We start from the raw sequence: 23,965 nt of genomic DNA, 5'->3' as shown, positions 1-23,965 counted from the left end.
TCAAATGTGCAAAATCTGGTGGACAGCAAAGTTCCAACCTACAAACTAGTCTGAGGCTGAATTCTTCCAACATCTATAGCATGCATATTATTTTACAAAATCAGACTTTACAGAATAAGGCTACATGTAACGTACCTACAAATTACTGAAAGGACTTAATAAAAGGATGTAAATGACATATGTCAGAGCTACTTCCCTTGTAATTAAGATGGTAGCCTAGGTCAGAAGAATGTAAATTGATGCCTTTCTAATTACTTGTTACTCTCTTGTAGAATCCATCAGGTATGCAATTTATCCAAGTGCCTGTAAGTAAATTGCTTATACCACGCTGTAACTCAGCTCTCAATTTAAATTCGACTCTTACAGTGCAGTCCTATATATGTCTATACAGAAGTAAGCAACATTCAGTTCAATGGGAATTTTAAACTATTAAGGTTTTCTTTGCTTATCTTTTTCAATTAAAAAAAAAAGCTTACTCCAAAGAAAGAAGCAAAGCCCACTCACATTTATAGAATAGAATAAAATACTTTTGGAAAATTTATTTCTCAGGTTTTTTGTTTAATTTGGCAAAATGACTGCTATTTGGAAGCCTATGTGTACAAACATTTGCATGGCAGTGTAGTGTGATCCATTGGCCTTGGATCTGTGCTGTGATTCTTATGCATGCTTACTCATCTAGTGGTATGGATCTTACTTCTAAGTAAGTGCATAGAGGATTGTGCATAAGTGAACACCATGGGACCTATTTTTTGAGTAAACATGTATAGCAGGTGTGGGCAACTTGTGGCCTTCCAGATGTTTTTGCCTACAACTCCCATCATCCCTAGCCAGCATAGCCAATGGTGTGGGATGATGAGAGTCGTAGGGCAAAACATCTGGAAGCACAGATGTTGCCCACCCCAATGTATGGGGTCATTCTTGTTGATCAACTATGATGAGCTCAGTCATCAACCTTAAGCAAGTCACTCCCAATCTATGTTCCCCACCAGAAAAATGATTTGAAAAATACTCATCGTTGTTATTGCCATCATATTTCGAAGGGTTGTGGGGCAGATAAGTGAGACAGGAACTATAAGATACTTTCAGCAGTTGGAAAAACACTGTATGAACGACAGCTTATAGTATAAATAGTACAGTCTAATTATGGCTAAAATATTGTTTGCACATTAACAAACTAAACAGAGAATGATTTGCAAAGGAATGCTGCAAAGCCAAGCCAAGGAACATAAGGTGTATAACTATAAACCAACTGGCCTACAAGCTAAATAAAACAAATACAACTGGCCAGGCCAGTTCTTTCTGGTTGTTTGGCAACCCTTCCAGCAACAGACTGTGCCTGTCAGGTGTTTAACAACCTCCCTGTTCTGGCAGTTCAAAGCAGACAGCAAAACAGGAGCTTTGTCGAACCTCACTCAAACCAAATGTAAGTCGTTTTTTCCTGTAACTTCTTATATCTTTCAGATGTACCCCATCTCCATAAAAACTGATCTGGGGTCAATCCGTTAACTGCCCACTATATATTTACTGTGTGTTTCTGTTACACATCTCCCAGCACTTGTAGGTAAACCCATATACTTCAACCCTCTGTATCTTGGGGAACCTTATCAACTTGCCATCCAAACAATGCTTGGTTGTCTGTTTCCCACTGCAAATTTCTTTTAAATACACCTACTGAGTTTATAATGCTTCAAAAACTTGATCCATTCACAAACTGACCTGTAGTCAATTTTATATTCCTTTATGTAGAAAATATATTCACTTTAAATCTTTTTCTCTCACTATGGGTCAGCTCAAATGTAATGCGTAAACCATGGTTTGGAGGATCAAAAAATACTAAGACTTCTCCTATCCTCCCTCCCCTCACACGCTCAGATTCAGTGAGTTGGTTCCTGTTCAGCACAAACTGTAGTTTGCTGCCATGTCTGAACTGGCAAACTATGGTTTGCACCTGCCCTCCAAACCAGAATTCTAATCTAGGATCAATCCATGGTTCCATCTGGAAATTCCATCCCCAGACAATGGAAGGAGTTTAGTATATTTTTAATCACTATGTGCTCAAGTGCCATCTGCCATTTATTTTTCTTGCAAATAATCTTTAAAAAATACGTATAGCTTGTGGTCACTCTGAACACTGGACGGAATTATCAGTGATAATTTGCATGTTTAATGTGGTCAAATAAAGTATCTCAACTGTCATTTGCTAGACACTGTTGGTCCACAAGTGTCTAGATGTTGTTTCTGGCAGAGCCTTTCCAGACTATTAAAACACTTACAATTTACTATTCATGGGACACTGGCTCTGATTCAGCACCAAAATGCTTTACATGTAGAAGGTCCGAGGTTCACTGTTAAGCATATCCAGTTAGAGGATCTCAAGCCATATGGAAAAGACCCCAGTTCAAATCTTTCCTCGAACTCCTTATACAATGTAGGCAAGCCACTATTCCCCCACCTCTCAGCCTACTCCCTCTGTCATCTGCAAAATAGGGAATAGTAACTTTATTTAATCATCAAACCTTACAGGACTCTTGTAAGGATTTCTGAGATAATATATATGAAGCACTTCAAAAGACTTGAAGAGCAGTATATAAAGGCTAAGTGTTATTAACATCAATGTGACAATCCTGAGGTATTAATCAAGCGCAAAAGACCTTGGATGTCATTAGTGTTTCCCCTTGACCACACTGCAGTCACAGCTTGTTGATCTTCAAGAAATGTCATATGCAGACCTATGCTGGTGAATATGGTTTGAATCTTTCGGCATTATCTTGGTTTCTAACTTTTGCTGTCATCATTCTTTTTCCTTCCTATGTACTATTCCTTGTGGCTTCATTAACTACATACATAGTGATCCAGTTCAGATGACCAAACAACCCATGGTTAACAAACCATGGGTTGTTTGTGAGCATGTGCAAGCGAATGAATGTGCTGGTTTCTAGAAAATGCTCTTCAAGTAAAAGATGTTGGGCATAATCCCCTGAAGCAAGGTCTCCTCCAGGACAAGTCTATGGAAATTAATGGAAGTTGTGCAAAAGACTATCCTAGAGGGGTTAGGTTGCTGCAATTTCAGTGCAGATAAATCTTCTCCTATGGACACAATCTGGACAAGAGTGCAAAATAGGCAAAACTCATGGGCTACATCCACCCATCGTGCAATGCAACTACCACTTGCACAAAGGGACTTCCCGGTCGTCTCCTTCCACAAGCCCTCCCCCCAGCCCCACAGCCCACCATGTGCATCTCAAATCTGCACTGGAGGGGCCCTGAACCTGTTGAAAACATATCTGTATAGTTAGGTGTTTGCTGATCTTAATACCTATCCTGGTAGATTTTCTTCATTCTTGTTTTTATCTTTGAATTTTATTTTAATTATTGTTACAATGCATTTTATACACTGCCTTGTTATCTGATAACAAGGGTTGGTCTCTATATATTTTAAATTATAATTATTAATTTTGGTGGGTGTACGGTGGGGTGGGTAGGGAGGAGAAATCAATTCCACTAGCAGATGACCAGTGCTGAATCCAACCCCATGACAGCTGTTAAAAGAATGTAACATTATATGACAGTGTTTTTGAATATGGAATAATTCAGCATGTTTTCAAGAATGGGAAAGGACTGGAGCACATGCTTTGCATGCAAAACTCGTTCTGGTTCAATCCCTGTCATCTCCAGGTCGGGCTGGGAAGGACTCCTGTCCTAAAACCCAGGAAAGCTGCTATCAGTCATTGCTGACAGTATTGAGCTAGCTCAGCCTCCCCCAACCTGGTGCCCTCCAGATGTGTAGGGCTGCAACTCCCATCCTCCTCAGCCAATGGCCATACTGGCTGGGAAGGGCAGGAGCTGCAGTCCAACACATCTGGAGGGTACCAAGTTGGGGAGAGGCTGACCTAGATGGAACAACAATCTCTGTATGGACAGCTTCCTGTATTCCTTCTTGAGATGCTTAGTCAGGGCAGCAGGCCAGGCAGAGCGGTGCAGTCTGTCGCAGCTTCTTATCACCCCCTGTGCCTGCAGCCTCGCACAGTAAAGCACACACAGCCATCATGCGCTGCTGCATGGGGAGGAGAAAAATCCAAGACAAGCAACGCTGGATACGAGCAGCCACCATGTTGTTTGCGCAACAACCTCTGAGCACAGCAGTCGCAGCTATCCTTAAGGATCCACAGCCATGCGTAACCCCTAACGCCATTGCTCAAGGGGCGGGTGGGTAGACGAATTAGGAACCTGCACTGGGTGTAGAAACGACTAGATGCCGCACTGAAGTGCAGCCAGAAGGGTCTGAAATATTGAGTGAGGGACAAGCGACTGGAAATTCTTTTCTTTCCGCCATCTAACTTGACAGAGCTGTTCTGTTTCTTATCAATGGGCACAGAAAGCCAGAAGGGTTGATAGAGTTTCTCAGGAGGGAGCTGAACCGCCATGACCTTTGTACAGAGTGAGGAAGGAGCGACACGCCACCGTGCCATTTGATGAAAAGCTAGTAGTAATTAGTTCTTTCCAAGGTTTGTTTAGAAAAGGCCTGCACAGCAGCTTAGTCATTATTATTATATGCAGGTTAGTCATTGTTATTATACGGGAGCTGCTTTCTGCAGGCACAAGGCAGGCACCGAGAGTTCAGCAATGGATGCTAATTACATATGTTCCTAAATACATTACAATGTACACATTCTTACAGGTGAGATGGGAAATGATGGACTGGCATAACATAGGAAGTAGGAGTGGTGTGTGCCAGCCAGTGGAGTTGGCATAGTGCATTTTTATTTTTTAAATCACTTAAAGCTCAAGAAGTAATTGAGAATGTTGACATTAAACTGAAATGATAGCTACTGGTACTACTTCAATGATCTCTTTATGGTATTTCACACTTGACATACTCCAGATGGGTGATTATCTCAAGAAGGAGTTAATAACACTGACCTACCATACAGGGCTGTTGTCAAACATTCTGGGCAGACACCCACAACCTTTAGTCACAACTAAGGCTGCAATCTTACACACAGTGACATGGGAGTAAATTCTGTTCAACTCAGTGGACTTTTTTTGAATAAACACGCACAGGACTAGGCTTCAGATCCCACTGAAATGAACAAAATGGAATTTAGTAGTGACTAACTTAATGGCTTAATTATTTGAATGGCACCCTCTCTTTAGTACCAGGGTCTGAGTGCAATTTGTCCCACATTTAACCTGACATTTAACCTGACTGATATTTCAGCACTGCGGTGTAGGTGGGTCATGGGAGGGAGGGAATCTTGCATCTAGGGATGTTTTCACAGTCAGTACTTGAACTGCCTTTTCCATTTCCTGCACTTGAAGATGAAACTAACAATCAACATTGGTTAGAATGTATATTCAATTTTTAAATAGTTCTCTCCTATTTTTGATCCTCCTTTTTTCAGTATTCAGATGTGATGAAGTCAAGATCAAAAGCTACGGTTAGCATCGCTTGTGAAAACACCTTAAGGATAACATACCTACAAAAAGGTTTACTGCCTTTTAGGTTGCAATCCTATGCATGTTTAGACAGAAAAAAAGTCCTGCAACTGCCAGCATCCCCCAGTGAGCATAGTTGCCTGGGGCATACTGGGAGTTGTAGGACTTTTTTCTGTCTAAACATGCATAGGATTGCACCATTCACCTAGCAAATTATTTTAAGACAGGCCAGCAATTCATCACTTCAGAGAGCAATCCTATGGCCTGCTAGACACTGTCTAGCAGGCCATAGGATATAGTCTATTCCGGGAACCGACTTTGGAGCCCGTACTCCAAGGTTGGTTCCCCCCTTGTTGGCATCCTATGTATCGTACGGCAGCTTCCTCTCCTGCCACCGCTAGACAGCCAAAAATGGCTGTCTAGTGAAAAAGAGCAAGGCAGGAGAAGCACGGAGGGAACGATCTCCCTGTGCCTCTCCTGCCTTGCTTTGGATAGGCGGTCGCCTCTGAGGTCGGAGGCAGCCACCTATGTATTTAGGATTGTGCCCTCAGTTAGGCAAAATGAGTAGGACAACAAAGGACTTATCGCTACCACAGTAAAAAAAAAAACATATCTAATCATGTACTATCATTATCATCATCATCATCATCATCATACATGGTATTATCAACATACATAGCATTTTCCAGGGTAACAGAAAAGCAAGGCAAAAAGAGCAATCCCCACCCAAGGAGCTCCCAATCTAAACATATACTATCAGGAGACAACAAAGGGAAGGAAGGGAGGCAAAGGAAACGAGATGAATGTAAGCAAAGTCTGTTGCACATCCTTAGGTTCATTTTCAGCTGGGGAGGAGGACACTCCTTTAATTATTTTAATTATTCAAATGTGGAGATATTTATCAACTCATGCAGCCCATTGTAGGCTCCTTGCGGGCTGGGGCTTGTCTACTTTGTGCTTATCAAGCTCGGTAAAGAGGCACATACTCTTGGTTGTCATCACAACAGCCACCCAAGTCACAAGAACACCATCATTGATTTGGCACTCTTGTGCACTATATCTCTATTATCTATCAGGATTCCCTTTCTTACTAGAAATAACCTTTTGTTTTAGATGCCTGTTAAACACCCATCTCTTCACCCTATCCTTCCCCGAATGTGCTGCCCAGTTAGTCTGCTTATTCATTATTGTGCTTTTAGTTTGGTTTTAAATATTTTAACTGATGATTTATTGTGTTTATTATGTGTTTATTTTAATCTGTTTCTATAAACCGCTTAGAGATATATTTCAATATGGTAAGGGTATATAAATTGAGCCAGTGTGGTACAGTGGTTAAAGTGTTGGACTAGGGGAGACTGGGTTCTAGCCCCCACTTGGCCATGAACTCACTGGGTGACTTTGGGCTAGTCACTGACACTGGGCCTAACCTTCCTCACAGGGTTGTTGTGAGGATAAAATGGAAAGGAGGGGGTTCATGTATGCCATCTGGAGCTTTGCAGAGGAAGACATGGGATATAAACAGATAAATTTATATTCGCATCAGTTCTAAGAAACTGGAAAGTAGATGGATCCCCCCCCCCCCCGACATATCTTGAACACTCCCTACAGAATCCCTTTCTTTAAAGAAATACATTTGGGGGCAATTCAGCGAGTTGCTCCTCTTCGCTGCCCAGCACTTCAATTTCCGAGGAAGCCAAGATGAAGGCGGGCGGGGGGAATGGCATTTCCATGGCTCAGTCCGACCTGTTGCGCGCTGTTCTGAGAGGGAAGCCGCGGGTGGGCTTTTTCCTCTCCACGCTGGCCCTCCGCGCACACAAAAGGCAGCGGCCGCAAGCTCCGCCAGCGCTCGTTTTGAATCAGCCAAGCCTCCTCTCAGCCAACGGCGAGCCGAGCCAGCTGCTGACGTCAGAGGCAGCCTGGGGAGCTTGCGGGCTGTTCTGGTCTTGCTCGGATGAACTGGGGCTTGTTTATGAGATGTGAGCTGGCGGGAATAGGAGCTGGAGCCAGAGAGAGGCGCCTCGCTTTCTCATCTCAGGCTGAAACAGCAATGCCCGGCTAACAGGGCAACTCATTCTAGAAAGCCACCAGGATTTCTCCGTAACGCCACAAGCTTATGTACATACGACAGAAAACAATGAGGGTAAGGAAGAATTTTTTCCATTCTTCTTTTATTTCTCTTTTATAGATTTTTTTTCTGGGAATGTTTTCTCTCCCCCCCCCTTTTTTTTTTGTCCTCACCCCTATTAAATTCTGGACTCAAGTTACCGCAAGCGAGTGTGGCATCTTTGCTAAATTCGCATCAGGTCGCATGCCACTTGTTACAATCAAAATGTAGAAGTCTTTGTGGATATCGTTAAATCTTTTTGCTGTATTATTGTGGGGAAATAATGGCTCACGTATTAGACACTGGCTGTGTTTCTCTCTCGCTCACTCTCTCTTTTCTTCATGGGGTTCCGTCAAAAGTAAAATGTTGATTACAGATTCAAAATGCACTTTGTGGTTTGGTTTAGCATTTGGCTGCTGTTCTAGAAACACAGTTGGACAGACTTCAGAGTACACGTGCCTTGGAGACTGCTGCTGAAAGTATTCATTCAAATTGTTTTATCTAGAAATAAGATACCAGCCGCTGTATTCTTTGAGTTGTGTTCAAGTATTTACCAAAAGACAGACCTAACAAGCATAGGTGACTTTTCTTCTCAATGTGAGAAGCACATAAAGATTTTAAACATTTCAGCTCTAAGTTCTTAACATGCCCAAACTATAATGTCATGTCTGTCTGTCTGTCTCTCTCCCTCACTCACAAAACACACACGCTTTCTAACTTTCAACTACAGTTCGAGGCACAGAGGAATTGCCACTCTGTGTGTTTTTCTTCTTTCTTCCTGGTTACCTCTTGTATATGACAGCTTGATATTATCGCACTGTATATTTCTGCGCCCCCGCTGGTCAATGATGTGAGATAGGGCCGGGGAATCGCACAGCACAATTATGTTATACGTTATGTTATACTAGAACAGGGATAGGCAACTTAGTGCCCTCCGAATATTTTTGCCGACAGCTCCCATAAGCCCCAGTTAGGATGGCTAATGGTTGGGGATTATGGGAATTGTAGACCAAAGCATCTGGGGTATACTTGGTTGTTACCCCTGTTCTAGACATTACAAGGAAGAGGGGAGAAAAGAGACATAGAGTGTCTAGCTCTGCCTCCCCCCCAACACATACACAGGTACTTGAAATTTAGATTGTAAGCTCCTTGGGGCAAGGAGCTGCCTTCTTCTTCCTTTGCTTATGTTACTTTATGAGATACCATATACACTGATAAGTGAAATATGCAGCTAGACCTCCCAAAAGCGTTGTAGCCACTACCTTAGTAGAAAAGGTGTCACAGCAGCTGGCATGTTAGATCTGGACTGGGGAAATTCCGGTTTGAATTCCCACTTAGCAGTGCTCACGGGATTTGTCCTGTGCAAGTCACTGTTTCTCTCACCTAAGATTGGTATTGTGGAAAGAAAATGCAGTGGCCCCATGTACACTTCCCTGAGTCCCTTGGGGCAAGGATGGGATACCAGTCTGACAATACTGTATGTTAAGTCAGCCTTCAACACCTGGCGACTTCCAGGTGTTTGGGAGTACAACTCCCAGCATTCCTGACCATTGGCCAGGCTGGCTAGAGCTGATGAGAGTTGGTCCAAAACTTCTGGAGGGCTCCAGGTTGGGGAAGGCTGTATTAAGGAAAATCCATGGACTCTGGACTGCTGCAGCTGAAAGCCAAGCAGTCGATCCCAGTCAGTCAGTCGTTTCCTTTGAGCTGTAGAAGATTAGACAGCTGAGAAACCAACAGAGAAAAAATGGTTTCATTGCCACAGAATGTCTAATGGTGTGAAGAAATGGATCCCATTTAGACAGGTGATCGCAGGAACCATGTGCGCGCATTGACAATTTATAGTGGGGTTAGGCACATGTGTTTCCCCTACTCCACCCCTGATGTGTATATAATGAATGCACAGAGGTGTAAGAGGATGATGCTTGCTGCCACCACCACTTGACATCTGTCAGTGCAAGTATGCAAGGGGGCTACGGGCCTAAAGCTGGACACATCTAGAGCTCCTCTGTATGAGCAGGAACCCTGCTCTCTCCAGGTTCTCAGTCATAGGAAGGAGCCCTACACTTGCTTGGCTGTACACCCGTAATCCCCTTTTGCACAAACTCTGAATGCTATGATGTCAGGTGCAGTGTTGGGAACGGGGTCCGCAGTCATGATTCCACTCCCCTCTCTGCACATTCAATGAACATATGCGGGGCTGTTTGCATGGACTTACTGACTTGTGATTTTAGGAATATTTTTGTTCCTATGGCATTTGGACTCAGCACTGTGTGCAACAATAATCAAGATCTTATACTGAACCCGTCATATGCTGTGGACTGTGCAAACGTAAAACTGGGGAGACGGAATACACAGTGGGGAGAATGGGATTGTGCTGCTCCCACATCCACACACGTTCAGGGCGACTTCTGAGAAAGCCAGGAACTATACAGTTTGGGCAGCCATGCAAGCGTGATTGCGGGCCCTGGTGTTGCATGTACGTCCATCTTGGAGCAGGAAAACTTAAGAGCTGTCCCGCTGGATCAGGCCAGAGGTCCACTTAGTCCTGCATGCCATTTCCAAGAACAGCCAGCCAAATGACTCTGGCTCTGGGAAACATAACAGAGCCCCTCCCTGTTGTGTGCCCCCAAGCACCTGGTATGCCGAGGTCTGCTGCCTCTTCTTAGCCTGGTTGCACTTAACTGTCGTTATAGCTAGGAGTTGTTCATAGACCTGTCTTCCTCACGTGATGAGCGTGGGCAGAGCCACTGAGAAACAAGAGGAAGGGGTCAGCAGGCTCGGAGAAACCAAGGTTTCCGGAAGTACCCCCAAAAAATTAGGAGGGGGGAACCCTAAGGTAGCAAGCCTCCCACAGCCTCCTCTCTGCCTGAAAAAAACCCCAAAGAACAGCCCAGTGTGGATTGAGCACGCTTACTAGCCAAAGAATGCTGAGTGTTTGTTGGGGATGGGATGGAAAAATGGGGAGGGCTGGGTTGGAGTATCCTGGAAGAGCACGACTGGCTGGAACCCTGAATACAAGCACTCAACGCTGCAACATTTTGTTGTAGGCCCCACTTAGCGGCCATCTCTGGGTCTTGTGACAGTGAATCCCATTGGTGGGAACACACTGTGGGAAGAAGTACTTCCTTTTTGTCTGTCCTAATTGCCAATCAATGTCACTGTGTGACCCTGAGTTCTAGTATTATGAGGAGAGAAAAATGTTTTCCCCATTCCATAATCTGCAGTTTGGGCATGCATCTAGATTAACAGCCTGACAGTGCGCGCTGCACATCAGTGGCTCATTAAAAACCATTGCCATGTGTACCTTAAAAGGAAGGAGTAAACTCAGAGACAACTTGCATAATCATTAGAGCCAAACTGCCTTCTATGTCACTCCCTCCCTTCCTCCCAAAGGAACAGCCCATTTGTCAAGCTGTCATGCGCTCCTGTAACGATGCCTTGTGACTACATTTGTGAAATACCACAGAACATTACTAAGGAAGCACTTTTGCATAGGATCGCCTTGTCTCATTTTTCAATTAGATCCCAATTAGATGCTGTACATTTTGTCTCCTATCCCGACTCACATGACTCACTTCAAAACATTTAAATGACAAACACGTGGGAGGAGCACTGCTGTTTACTATTAGGGACATTCCGTGTTCTAACTTGTAAACAGCCATGAGGGATTCTGTCCTACAAGCTGAGCTGGCAGGACTCAGTCTTCTGTTTTTACTTCTGTTTTTGTTTAATTGCCATCTCTTAGTGTTGGGGTGGTGGGGCAGCTAACTTAGACAGGCTCCCAAAGATCTGTGTCAATGTGAAGCATGGGTTTGCAAGAAGCTGCCTTAAAAGGGAATGTAACGTTTGGTTGCTGGTTTACGTAGTAAAGGCGAGATGGCTTATGCTGTACTGCTGACGTCACCCCCGATATTGTTGTGTACAAGAGGGGACTGAGTTCCCACCCATTTGCAGCCCCTTTCCCCTTCTCCTTTAGGGCACAATCCTATCCAGATAGGCGGCTGCCTCCAAACTCGGAGGCGACTGCCTATCCAAAGCAGGGCAGGAGAACCATGGAGGGTATCGTTCCCTCTGTGCTTCTCCGGCCCTGCATTTTCAGCTAGACAGCCAATTGTGGCTAGACATATTGGATGTGTCGTACAGGCATTTCCGCCCTCCCTGCCCCGGAACGCCCTTCGGGAATACCCTTTTTCGGCTGCTCCGCACTCCTTTTCCGAGCACAGAGGATGGGGCTGTTCCATGCTGCCTCTGAGGCAGCACAGAAGTGGGGGGAGGTTGGTTCTCCAGGAACTGACCTCGGAGCGTGGGCTCTGAGGTCGGTTCCTGGAAAACAGGTTATCCTATGGCCGTCTAGCTGCTGTCTAGTGGCCATAGGATTGCTCACTCTATGAATGAAAGGAAGGGGTTGAAAATGGGGGAATGGGGGGGCATGGGGATACCCCTGCCTCAATCTTTGCTGCTCCAGCATGGCAGATAGAACTGTGTATGTCACACAGACATCATATAGGCAATAGGCATGCTAAAATTCTATATGGTGGCATGCAGGAGCTTCAGGACATACAAGGACACATAATATCCTAGTTAAAACGTTCTCTGGCATGATCTAAATTTGAGTGCAACAGAGAAATTCTGTGGTGATGATGTCTCTGACAGTGATTGACTGAGCTGCCCTCATGTCACAGAAGGCAGAAATGTATCTGGCTGCCATTGCCTGAGAGAGTTTAGAGAAGAGCAAGGCAGGCAGTAGGGAAGGAGATGCCAAAGAAGCAGGGGTCTAGGAAAGATGGGTCCAGAGAAAGCAGGGCCAGGAGGCCAAAGCAAGCAGGGAGCCTAGGAAAGGAAAATGAAATGGTCCAGAGAACCAACGGAAAGCAAAAGCTGGGGTGGGGGAGTCTGAGAGGGCATGAAAGCTGAGAGGGCAGAGATGCACGTGAACAACAAATGCAAAGATGAGGAATCGCATATTAACTGGCAATAAAGAGCTATCTCTTCGGCTATAGGCCTCGAGTATGTACGTATTTTGGGAAACAAATCTTTCAGCAGGTCCCTTGTTGGCAGCAACAATTCAGTCCCACAGAAACTATACTGTACCATGATTATATTGGCCATAAAGTGTTCACAGGGAGTGACAGAAGAACCACCCCAACCTTCATGGAATGGAAGCAGAGAAACGATGTTGTAACCTGAGCCACTTCTGAGGATTTCTTTCTGCAGCTACTCCTAATGTGCAGCTTTGCTACCTTGAAAACTCAGGATAGTAAACATGAGCCATTGAGAAACCGTATGGAGGACTGACGTTTAACATCCACGTTTAGTGGTAGCCTTGATCTACGCAGACCATAGCAACGTGATTGTCTTTGCCTCCCATGTAAATTTGCTTTGCAGACACACACACATTTGCAGCTGTTGACTGCCACACATTTCTGTTGGATAGTTGGAAGAGAAATAGAGGAGAAAGAGCTGAACTCTATGCATAGCTCAAAATAGCGCTCTTCCCTGAAGCGAGGCAGCCAGAAACATGGGAGTGTGTAAGGCTGTGTTTGCACTCACCATAATGTAGCACAGGCCAGTGGTTAGAAACAAGTAGGCAGTCTGATCCATGTGGTTCTCTCCCAGGGTCAAGCACTGGTTCCAGGCTGCCTCTTCCTCCTCCTGACCAGACACAGACAAAGCTGCCAGGCTCAGCCTCCTTTCACTGGCTCCCCCTTTTTTTTTTTACAGCAACTGGCTGCTTCTGTTCCTAGTGTTATGCCACCCTACCTGCTGATAGGATTGCCTTGGCAATGGGACCGTCTGTGTTCCAGAAGCCAACTGCCTCCCCAGGATCCCTTCTCTTGGGCCAATGGTGCTGCAGGCCCAGCTGACACGTTTCCAGCCACATCTAGAACGGTTCATGTGTCAGAGCACTGGATGAAGGGGACGTGCTGCTGTCAAGATCTAAATCGGATCAAGCAGGACAGATGTGCTGAATTGACCTGTGGAATAGATATGCTGAATTGGTTACCTGCAAAATATCCATCTAAACAGCTTAGGCTGGGCCCCCTATATCAGCCTTTCCCAACCTGATGCCTTGTCCTTGGGAGATCTGAACAATGATGGGCTGGAGCTGTAGGGCCCAGTGCTGGCTCCAGGTTTTGGGGACCTTGGAGCAAGATGCCTTCCATGGGTCCCTGCTTGAGTTCGTTCGTCACCTCCTCGCTACTTTCTCTGCTGCATAATCACAGATTGGGCTCCCTCTAGGCCCATTCTGTACCACCGCCCAAAAGGAGAGCAAACGAAGGAAGCTATGCTATCTCTTCACCCTTGTCACTGCTTGTACACTTGGAGAGGGCAGGTGAACTGGCAGTGACAGCAAAGAGGAGCAGGGCCAGGAGGCTCCAGGCATTGACAGTGGACCCCTGGCAGGGGGTCGGGGTGGGCCTCAGCAGCTGCCCAACAACGCCCACCTGTGATGCCAGCCATGGTAGAGCCATTGTCTTTTTGGAACTCTTATCAAGTGATGTCCACCCACTCTATGAAGTCTTGATTTACATATATTTGTTTTAACTTAAAGCAACTCTTTTCACCTTTTCATTTGTGAGTGTTCATTCTATATGTTTTTTTAGCTGCTCTTTTAACGGTGTTATCATAGGGAGCCTTTTGAACAATTGGGATTATTGTGTTTTTGTTGGTATTCTTAAACACCACCTTTGGCTTTTGGAACTGGGTGGAAGTTGGTATAGAAAAGTGTGTGTTTAAATATACAGTATGTCTGGTGTGCTCCTCTGTAAGAATTTGCCCTCTAGCTGTGCCAGTTGTTTTTAAACCCTTTCATTGTGAGACATAAACACCATCCTGCCAGCCAATGTGCAACGTAAGCTTAAGAATGTGTACTTAATTTTAAAAAACCAAACGAAAGGCTTCAGGCACGGTTGTGCAAGCTGGGGACTCCAAGCTCCCCTTCCAAAGTTCACACTATGATCTCTCAAATGTGCAGTACAAATATACAGCTTGATCCTATGCAGAGTTAGGCACGCCTAAGCCTAATGATTCCAGTGGACTTAGGCATGCCTAACAGCGCATGGACTCAGGCCAGTGTGTGTGCTTTAATGAGAAAGCCACACAGACACATTAAAAAGCCATTCTAAATGGCTCATATTGCTTCCAATTTTTCCTCTGCTTTTGCAGGAAACTATGCCCCAGACGCCAATATTTTCCAGCATGCTTGGTTCCGGATGTAGTGGGCAGGTGCAGCCAGATACGGGAGAGAGGAGCGGAGATCCCGTTTATCAGGATGGGAGTCTCATCTCTGGATCACTGGAAGCCTTGATTGAGCGCCTGGTACCCACCACAGAATATTATCCAGATGTAAGTAGATGGTTGTGGTCTTGTTTGTCTTTTGCCAGTTTTCATACAAGAGGGCCCTGAAGGCATGATGGAGGAATAATGAATTCAGACTTGTTTGACACCCCTTCCTTTTATTTCTGGAGTTTATAGACAGCAACAATGTTCTGCTTTTGGAGAGGATTTTTCATTTGTATGTTTTAATGAAGCTTCTCCCATGGGAATATCATGGGCATCTCTGTGCTATAGACGTAAGCTGGTTGAACAAGTCATTCCTTCTCCCAAAGGATCCCTGGAAAATATACGGGGGGGCGGGGGCGGTAGGGACCTCTAACAGAAAGTTCTTAGCACTCTCCAACTTCAATTCCTTGAATTATTTGGGGAAAACTATACTGCTAAAATGTGTATAAAACCAATATATGCTTGCAGTGAATACAAGTTCTGTTTGGTTGGTGGATTATTAACTTTCTCACTATGGTGGTCAGATCTGTTAGTATACACTGCATTTGAACTTTGAAGATTATAGTATTTTGATTTGGACTGGGGGGACCTGGGTTCAAATCCCTGGTCAGCCATGACACTTACTTGGCAACCTTGAGCCAGTCACTGTCTCCCAGCTAAGCTGCTTCATAAAATGGTTGTGAGGATAAACTACACAACCCCAAGCTCTTTGGAGGAAGGTCGGGATACAGATGTGATAAATAAGTCAGCAGTATTGGGGAGCTGTATTTAGATAACAGAAATAAGGGAGATTGGTTGAATGTGATGTTTTTAAAATGCACTGTCCATGTAGCAGGGAAGTGTACATACTGAAGTTTCCAAAATTCAGTAGTGGAGCATGCTAACCATCACACCTCAAAGTGATTTGGTCATGCATGCCACTACAATGAGGAGCTTATCTCCCCCCCACCCCCCCAGTAAATGTATTTTCATCTGAAATATATTGGAGAATATGCACTCGTGGATTGAGATGAGGCTTGGCAGGGGCTTAATCATATTGGTTTGCATGCTACTTTGACTGTTAAGAGTATTTAAAATGGTACCTTACTCGTTAAAGGCCGGAGTCTGTATCTGTATATTAATCACAGTAATTTTCTAGGCAGGGACAGAAAGAAAATAAATGGAAAGTTTTTCTTTGAGCATAACAAGAATTTTTTGTCAACCATGCTGGAAAGCAGCAGGAAAGTGGCACGAGAGGTGGGAAAGGAGAAAGAAAATGCTACGTGCAGTTCCATGCAGGCTTGTTTGCATACAGGGGTTTGTTTTGCGTACAGGGAAATATGTGTGCTCACATGACAACAGCTTTCTGGAGGTTAGGAATGGAATGTACTTAATGGCAGCCCCTGATGCCCATTGCAGGCAATCATTTCTGCAAATATTCAAACAAACAAAATATCTGAGATTGAACAGCATGAGCTGAAGGGAAAAATATTTTTCCTTCTTCCCCAGAAGATCTACATTCTTGGTCTTTAAGTAACAGTTACTATTTTAGTCTTGTCTTTTACTCGCTCTCTCCCTATCCTCCCTCCTTTAATTGAACGTGTCTCTTAGCAACAAGTTTAGGAGCTATAGGAATCCAGTCTTTCCCATTTTAATTCCCCAAACCTCCTCCTTTTGTATCTTCTTAAGTTCTTCCAAAGGTTTATGGGATATCCCCCCGTCCCTTTCTCCCAAATTCTTGTTGGCTTCTGAAAACTCAGTGGGGCATATTTTTCAACCCCAGAATTAAAGATTTCTCCCTGTTTTTGCACAACCACAACAGCTGGGGAAAGTGTCACTGTAATCACAAAAATCATGGCAGCCACATACATAGCTTCCGTGTGTGTGTGCTGCTTTACAGAAATTGTGTTCCCTATGAATGGCGCCCACTGCTTGAGGGGAAATCACCATCTGGTATGAACTGGCTCTGGATCTAAAAGCTGGAACATGTGATCAGCAGTCTCATTTGGCACAGTTCTGTGTATCTCTAGATGGCTGTCAAGGGTTGAAGGTATGAATGCTCTCCTCCATAGAGAAACTCCACATGCTGCGTTAGGGGAAAGCATTCTAGGATTCGCCTGGACATGGTTGTTTTCTGCATGTGTGTATTGGTTTTGTTTTAACATGGGGAACAATTCTACCTTTAATCCGGGGTACATTCTAGCAACATTTCTGATTTATGAAATTTATTACGTGTTTTTCATTATAAAATAACCCCAAAGTGGGATACAACCAATACAACATAGTAAACTCTTATAGGATTGCACCCCCCCCGCCTAAAACCAGCAACAACAATCAAACAGGGCAGAACAGTGACACAGATCAATAACTGTTTACACGATGCAGCAAAACAAATTCAGTCAAAAGCCTGGGTGAACAAATGGGTCTTTAGTTGGCACTCAAGGCTTGTAAGTCTGGACGCCAATCATATATGAGCAGGGAGGAGGTTCCAGAGTTGAGGTGCCTGGATCAAGAAAGCCCTCTCAAACGTTGCCGCATATCAAACTCCAGGCTAATGCGGCACCATGAAGAGGGCATCCCCACTCGATCTTAATATCTGGGTAGGTACATAAGGGAGCTGCGGGGCTTAGTAGTTAAGACGCTGAACTGCAGACTGGAAGGTCGGCAGGTCAGCAGTTCGAGACCCAAGTGCTGCGTGACGGAGTGAGCTCCCGTCTTCAGTCCCAGCTTCTGCCAACCTAGCAGTTCGAAAGCAAGAAATTGCAAGTAGATAAATAGGTACCGCCTTGGCGGGAAAGGTAACAGCGTTCCGTGCACCTCGGTGTTCAGTCATGCCGGCCACATGACCACGGAAGCGTCTTCGGACAGCGCTGGCTCTTCGGCTTAGAAACGGGGATGAGCACCGCACCCTAGAGTGGGACACGACTGGTTGGGGACGCCTTTACCTTTACCTTTTTTTACATAAGGGAGAAGGCACTCCATCACATATCCAGGTTGTAAGCCATCTAGGGCTTTACAGGTCAGCACAAGTACCTTGAACTTGGCTTGGTAGCTTATTGGCAGTCAGTGCAACTCCTTCAGAACTGGTGTAATACATTCCCAGTAAGCTGTCATTTGTGGGTCTGCTGGCTGTGTTTCAGTCCTCCCTCTTTCTGTACACATATGTGAATCTATTAAAAGGGAAACAACATACGTCCCATTTGCAACTCCTGAAGCATTTTCATGCAGACTGCACCCTTTTCTTGCTACAATCCCAGTTTTTTGTTTTGTGTCAAAGAAAAGCCTCTTGACTGCAGATTCACTTGAAAATATGATTTGATACCTGTCCTAAGAAACAAAACATTGTGGCCTGTTTTTAAAAGACAACCCAGCTTACATTTCAACTCTTACCATTTCTGAGTTCATGCATCAGCATTATTCAAAGGCTGGCTCAAGTTTGCCCCTTTTAAGGGCAACATATTTAGAGGAATGCTGGTACGTTATGTGCCCTCCCATGGGAATGTGCATTTTGCATTCAAACTCTGTTCATCCCAGGCCACTAAAATAAGCTCATCGGCCGATTCCCTCCAGCTCGCAGTGTGCAGCTGGACAAGTTGTTCAGTCCTGATCTACTCTCACACAATTGAGGGACTTCCCGTTTCAGTCCCTGCTCACCCACTGTGGATAAGGCTCTAGCACTGTAGGTGCACCAGGGCTTTTAGGGGCACAAATCATGGAGGAGGCCAGCACAGTAAGGGGCTGGCTGCTGATTGGCCAGCTGCCCTTTTCTCAAATGACAGCAACTTTGTTCTCCCACCTCTTCTAACAAGACGCTGGGAAGGAGCCAGGAAGACAGAGGCAATGATGATGAACAGGCTGTATGGGAGACTGGAGGGGAAACAGAGCTGGCTAGGACTGCCTCGCTGACACGTGAGGGAAAGTGGATTTTCCTCTCTTTGGGTGGGAGGGAGGGAAGCAGAGGGGGAAATAAAACAAATAAATGCATTGAATCGATAGAAAAGGAAAGCAGAGGCTGCATGCCATTTGCTGGGGAAGATGAGCAGGAAGATGCTCTTGCATTCATGTCCTCTTGTGAGCGTCCCTTGGGCATTTGGTTGGCAGACAGAATGCTGAACTAGAGAGGCTTTTGGTCTGATTGAGCAGGACCCTTATATTCATATGAAAGGAACTGGGGGAGGAGAATCTGGAACTAGGAACTGAACTGGGAGAAACTAGTTGAAATGGAAATTGTTTCAGAGGGGTTGGTGTTTGGGATGAAGATCTTACCGCTGCCTTGTATTCTTCTTCTAGTCTCTTGGCCAAGCCCCTTGTCTCTCAGCCTCACTACTTTGCCTTCTGTGAGATGGCTATTCTCTTGCAAGAGCAGACGTGGGGGCAAAGGAGTGCTTTGGGGTTTGGAGCTCAGACCCCACCTCCGATTTATACTTAATTTGTGACGTTGGGCAAATCTCTCCACCTGTCTACGTAGAATCCAGCACTTGGTTTCCAGAGTAGCTTGTAACCTTACCAGAGCCAAATGCCTCTGGTAAGGTTACAAGCGGGAACAGAGGGCACAGCCCTCCCCTGTTGTTTGTCCCTAGCAACTGGCATTCAGAGATGTACTACCTCTGAACATGGAGGTTCCATTTAGCTATGGTGGCTAATAGCAGGTGCTTTCATAGGCAAAGCTGGGGTGGAGCTGGTAGGAGGAGCTTTTGGTGAGTGGAACTGTGGGGTGGGGTGAGTGGTCTAGCTGGAGGGGAGAGGTAGCATCCTAATTTTTTGAAGGCACCAGCCGCCCCTGCAAATGTGCTGGGGAGAGGTCTTTGGAATCAGGGCTACACTGGAAGCAGACAAGAAGATTCTGGTGCTGGATTGGGCCCCCAACTGCCTGTCTAGAGAAATGCTGGATTCTCTAGGGGTTAAAAAATAAAGTGACTAACACCCACATCCTAACTATGGACAGCATCAACAGATCCACATGTAACTTAGACAGAGTGGCATATTTTGTAACAATGTGTGGGTGGGTATAGCTTTTGGACCTCCTTGTAAGCATTTATAAGCTGGCATAGCATTGGTAGGAGTGGGCTGGTTTCCTTCTTTTGTAGGGCTGTGGTGCAAAGCTTCTCAAATTCCCTGTCTAGATAGTGCTGCCTCTACCACTTTATGCTGCAGGCAAAAGTGTTTGGGTACATGTTTGAACTCTCTCCCCATGCAATTGGAGGTGATTCGCGGCAACTCTTTAAGAAGGCCACATGCCCTCCTCAGTGTTTTAATTCACTCTCCCGTGTCCCTTTTATCATAGGGGAGCCAGTTCAGATATTGTGGAGGGCAGGTGTTCCAACCTTCTCAAAGGAGTGCATCACCTCACAGTGCATGGAGGAGGACTCATATAAACGTGTTCCCGCATAAAAGCCTCCATGCGCATGGAAAGCTGATACCTTAAGGAAGGTGTATCAGTGGTTTTTGATACAGGGACACTTCCAGCCATCGCTCCCTAACATGCATTCTGAATTGTCACAGTCCCAGGAGCAGACTGTACTAGTTCTCTATTTATTTGCTGCTACTGCCTTTCCTTCAGGGAGCGCACAGCAAGGTTTTACCCTCACAACAACACTGATAGGAAGGTTTGGCTAAGAGATAGTGACTTGCTCAAGGCTACCCCATGAGCTTCCTAGCTGAATGGAAATTTAAACCTGGATTTCCCACATTCACACCCAACAACACTCTAAAAAGTATCCCACGCTGGTTTACAGAGCCCTAACTAGCACTGCCTGCTTCCTCTCTTACCCATTAAACTTTTGTGATATTTGCATGGAGGGTTTTTTGTTTTCAGTTTTAGTCCTGGGTTTTCCCAGGTATTCCCCCTTTGCTCTGAGTGCCTAGGACCTGCCACACATGCCTCTGTGGCTTGCAAACACTCTGACCATAAGAAGATGGGAACGTGACACTAGCCATTAATTTGTGAGGGAGGGAAACGTATTGCTCTCAGTGTAGAAGCCCTCGAGGAGACAGTAACATCTGACCTGCACAAACATTAGTTGCGGTGGCAAAATTGTTACTACAGTGGATTATACTCTTTCAGACTTCTGATGGTAATGGGTCGGTGGAACACATGCTTGAACACTCTCCCACAAAACACCCACACACAAAGCACTGTGCATTGAAACTAACATGTCAAGGTGAAGGTTGGGCAAGAACCGTTCTCCAAGACACCACTTTTTGTAGATCAGAAGCCTCAGAACAGGACACCAGCTTGTCTTTCAAACCAATCCAATGAAGTTGTGTTTGGGCAAATTTATGTCTCCTGAATGTGTACTGTAGAACACTTTCCATGCTTTCTGCGCAATAATAATAATATACCACTCCACTTTTTTTTGGGGGGGGGGGGCTAAGTAAAGGCACTTAAAGAACAGATTTTCATGATTTCCTCATTAAGCAGAGTAGTCCGTCCGTCATCTTAGGAAACCTCCCTGATGGTGATAAATGTGGAAATTGGTGACCTTCTCTGTATTAACAACCTTGGTTATCTGTTGCTCTCATCCCACAGCCTTCGAAGAGCCAGGATTCTGACTTGAGTTATCTTGGACCTGCTTTAGTTCACAATTTCCTGCTTTACACAGACAGTTCAGACCTAAACTAGAATTAGTGTGGAGGACAGAATTATAACTTGCTGCCCTCAAAAGAATGTGGCCTGGCCTGTTGGAATAAGGGTCATTGACAGGACAGAGCTGCTTACATGCCAGCTTTTATTCTGCTTACATGCAGCAAAGGCAGCTCACTCTTGCACAACGTATGGCAACACTACTGTTCCTGTTTTCTCTAGTGGAGTGAGGGGGAAATCCAGTTTTCTTAGGAGAAGCCTCTTTAGTTCCTCCTAATTCCAGGAGTGGGATGTGAGATGGCACAAAGCAGCAGGCACTTGTCACAATGCCTGGGGCAGAAGCATTCATACATTATTAGTTTCCCAATACAGTAGACAGTGTCCTCCTGTGCCCTCCAGCATTTCACAAATGAAAAATAGGGACCCTCTTATAACACCCCTTTCTCAGAGCTCTTCTATACAAGGCACTTATTGTGCGCTTGTGATTCCTTACTCATGGTTGCTTACAGGTTCTTTAGATAATGTCATGATCCTCCAGTTTCACTTCTGTTTTTTAAGAGCACTTTCCTAGGTTTTTTAGAGTGGGGAAAATTGGGTATTCTGAAAGTGGAAAGAACTACTTGTGTGTTTGTGCTATTCTGCTTTAGCACAGCACCACCTAGAGGTTATGTAGCAGAAAAGCATTAAAGGAAAAGCTCTTTGTGGAGAGTTCAGATCTCAGTTCTTCAACGAAACTGAAAGTACATATAGCGATTAACAGCCTCATGTAGGAAAGGATCACTGCCTAAGGTTCCTTGTTCCCACTTGTATATTACTGAAGGTTTCTCACTACTGTCTTGCATTTGTTTATGCTATAACAGCCTGTCTTCTACTGGCTTCTGAAGCAGGTCCAATAAACAGACCGTGATAGTTTTCTCTTTTTTAAATAATGTTTTTTTTAAAAAAAAACTCTCATAGTGAATCTGGTTGTATTCTTTGTAGAGTAGCAATAGTGATCTGGAGACGGATGTGGAATGGAAGCAGGCTATATATGTGCATTGGCAAGCATGTGCACTAGAAGTACATCTAGTTCTCCTCACCCCTCCACACCTCAGAGATTAAAGGGCCAAACTATATATTCCATGGGAGATAAACCATCTCCTGATGATTTGTTGTTGTTGCTTACTGGAAAGCATATTTGGGAGCTGTGATTTTGAGTGGAAGATTGCGGTTGGGGGAGGGGTACTTAACCTTTTCCCTTTCTCCCCCTCCACATTGCTGTTTTGCTCCCAGGAGAAAATAGATGGGTTCCCTATCTCATTTTCCTCTGTAGGAAAACAAAACAGCTTGGGCAGGGTGATTTTGGGCAGGCAAATATCAGGAGGAGAAAGGGTCCAGCAGCCCCTGTGCTGGGCAGTCCTCTGCTTAAACTGGCAGCTGCGCCCATTTTTTTCAGAAGGTCAGCTGACCATTCATCCTATTCCTGTGTATGCCCAGTTTGGCCATAAGTTACAGAGACTTGTGTTTCTCCAAGCTCATCTTAATGTTCTGTCAGTAATACAGCCTTTGTGCCCACTCCCTTCTCCTGTGATGAGTTCCAGCTCCCAGTATATGTTGCTCCAGCTATTGATAATTCCTCCCTTCTCAAGTCAGCTTAACATGTTGGCAGTTCATTTGGTTTTGATAATAATTGCTGTTAAAACAAAAAACAAAACAGCCAACATATGACTGATATATTCAGTGGACAATTAAGTCTATAGCATGTAAGGTATTCCAAAGGAACATTTCTACATTACTTGGCAGTATCTTCAAGGGTTGTAGCCTGATCACAGAAACACACTGGTGGGCATGGATCCTGTAGCCACCGTCCAAAGGTTTGGCCTGAAACGCAGCAGCTCTGCTCCTTGTACAGTAGCCTGGTAACTAAATCTACAAATGTCATTCACTCGCAGAAACATGCCTGCCTACCTGCCCGCCCACTCCTACCTATGCTAGTCATTTGTGGCGCTGGCACCCTGAAAAGAAAAGAAAAACAATTCCCTTACAAAAACTCCCTGGTCTGGTGACCTGGGGGCAATTCTTCTTACTCACCAAAAGTGACCAAGCGAGTTGCTGTTTACCAGCTGGTGGCACAAAATTGGCATAACAAGAGTACATGCTGAGGGCCCAGCAGAAAACAAATAATTATGTAAGATTTCACCAAGCTAAATCAAAAGTATTTATGACACCAGTAAAAAATAAGGTGTGAGTCCAAAATAATATATTCCAGTCTTCCCCAACCTGGTGTCCTCCAGATAGGACTAAACTTCCAGGATTCCTGACCATTGGCCATGCTGGCTGGGGCCAATGGGAGTTGAAATCCAAAACATCTGCAGCCTTCCCCCAACATCCTGAGGTTGGGGAAGGGTGATAGAGTCATGTTGTACAACTGGGCAAATTTGCTGAATTGGTAGCAATATCTAGGTTCGGTTCAGCACAGAATATGTTGTTTAAATAACAGCATTATCCCAACGGAAAAGAAACCAATACTGTTTATAAGCACCAAAATTAATATAATAACCCTACTTTAAATGCTCATTTCCTCCCAACTCAGCTTTTGA

General features: G+C 44.8%; 1 protein-coding gene across 1 annotated transcript in view; it reads left to right on the top strand.

Moving 5' to 3' along the window:
- Positions 1-7,365: 7,365 nt before the first annotated feature.
- The window catches only part of RASGEF1A (RasGEF domain family member 1A), a 47,921-nt gene continuing 31,321 nt past the window's right edge, over positions 7,366-23,965 (top strand). Inside the window, exons 1-2 of the mRNA XM_084845258.1 lie at positions 7,366-7,576; positions 14,708-14,887. Of these exons, the coding sequence (XP_084701384.1) occupies positions 7,550-7,576; positions 14,708-14,887 (207 nt within the window). The 5' untranslated portion in view covers positions 7,366-7,549. The remainder of the gene's footprint in view (positions 7,577-14,707; positions 14,888-23,965) is intronic.

Source organism: Heloderma suspectum, chromosome 3, assembly GCF_057233095.1.
Source record: "Heloderma suspectum isolate Gila_16-S chromosome 3, 16-S_ref, whole genome shotgun sequence".
Lineage (NCBI taxonomy): Eukaryota > Metazoa > Chordata > Lepidosauria > Squamata > Helodermatidae > Heloderma > Heloderma suspectum.
The sequence above is the reverse complement of the archived record's forward strand: the minus strand, read 5'-3'. Positions and strand labels throughout refer to the sequence as shown.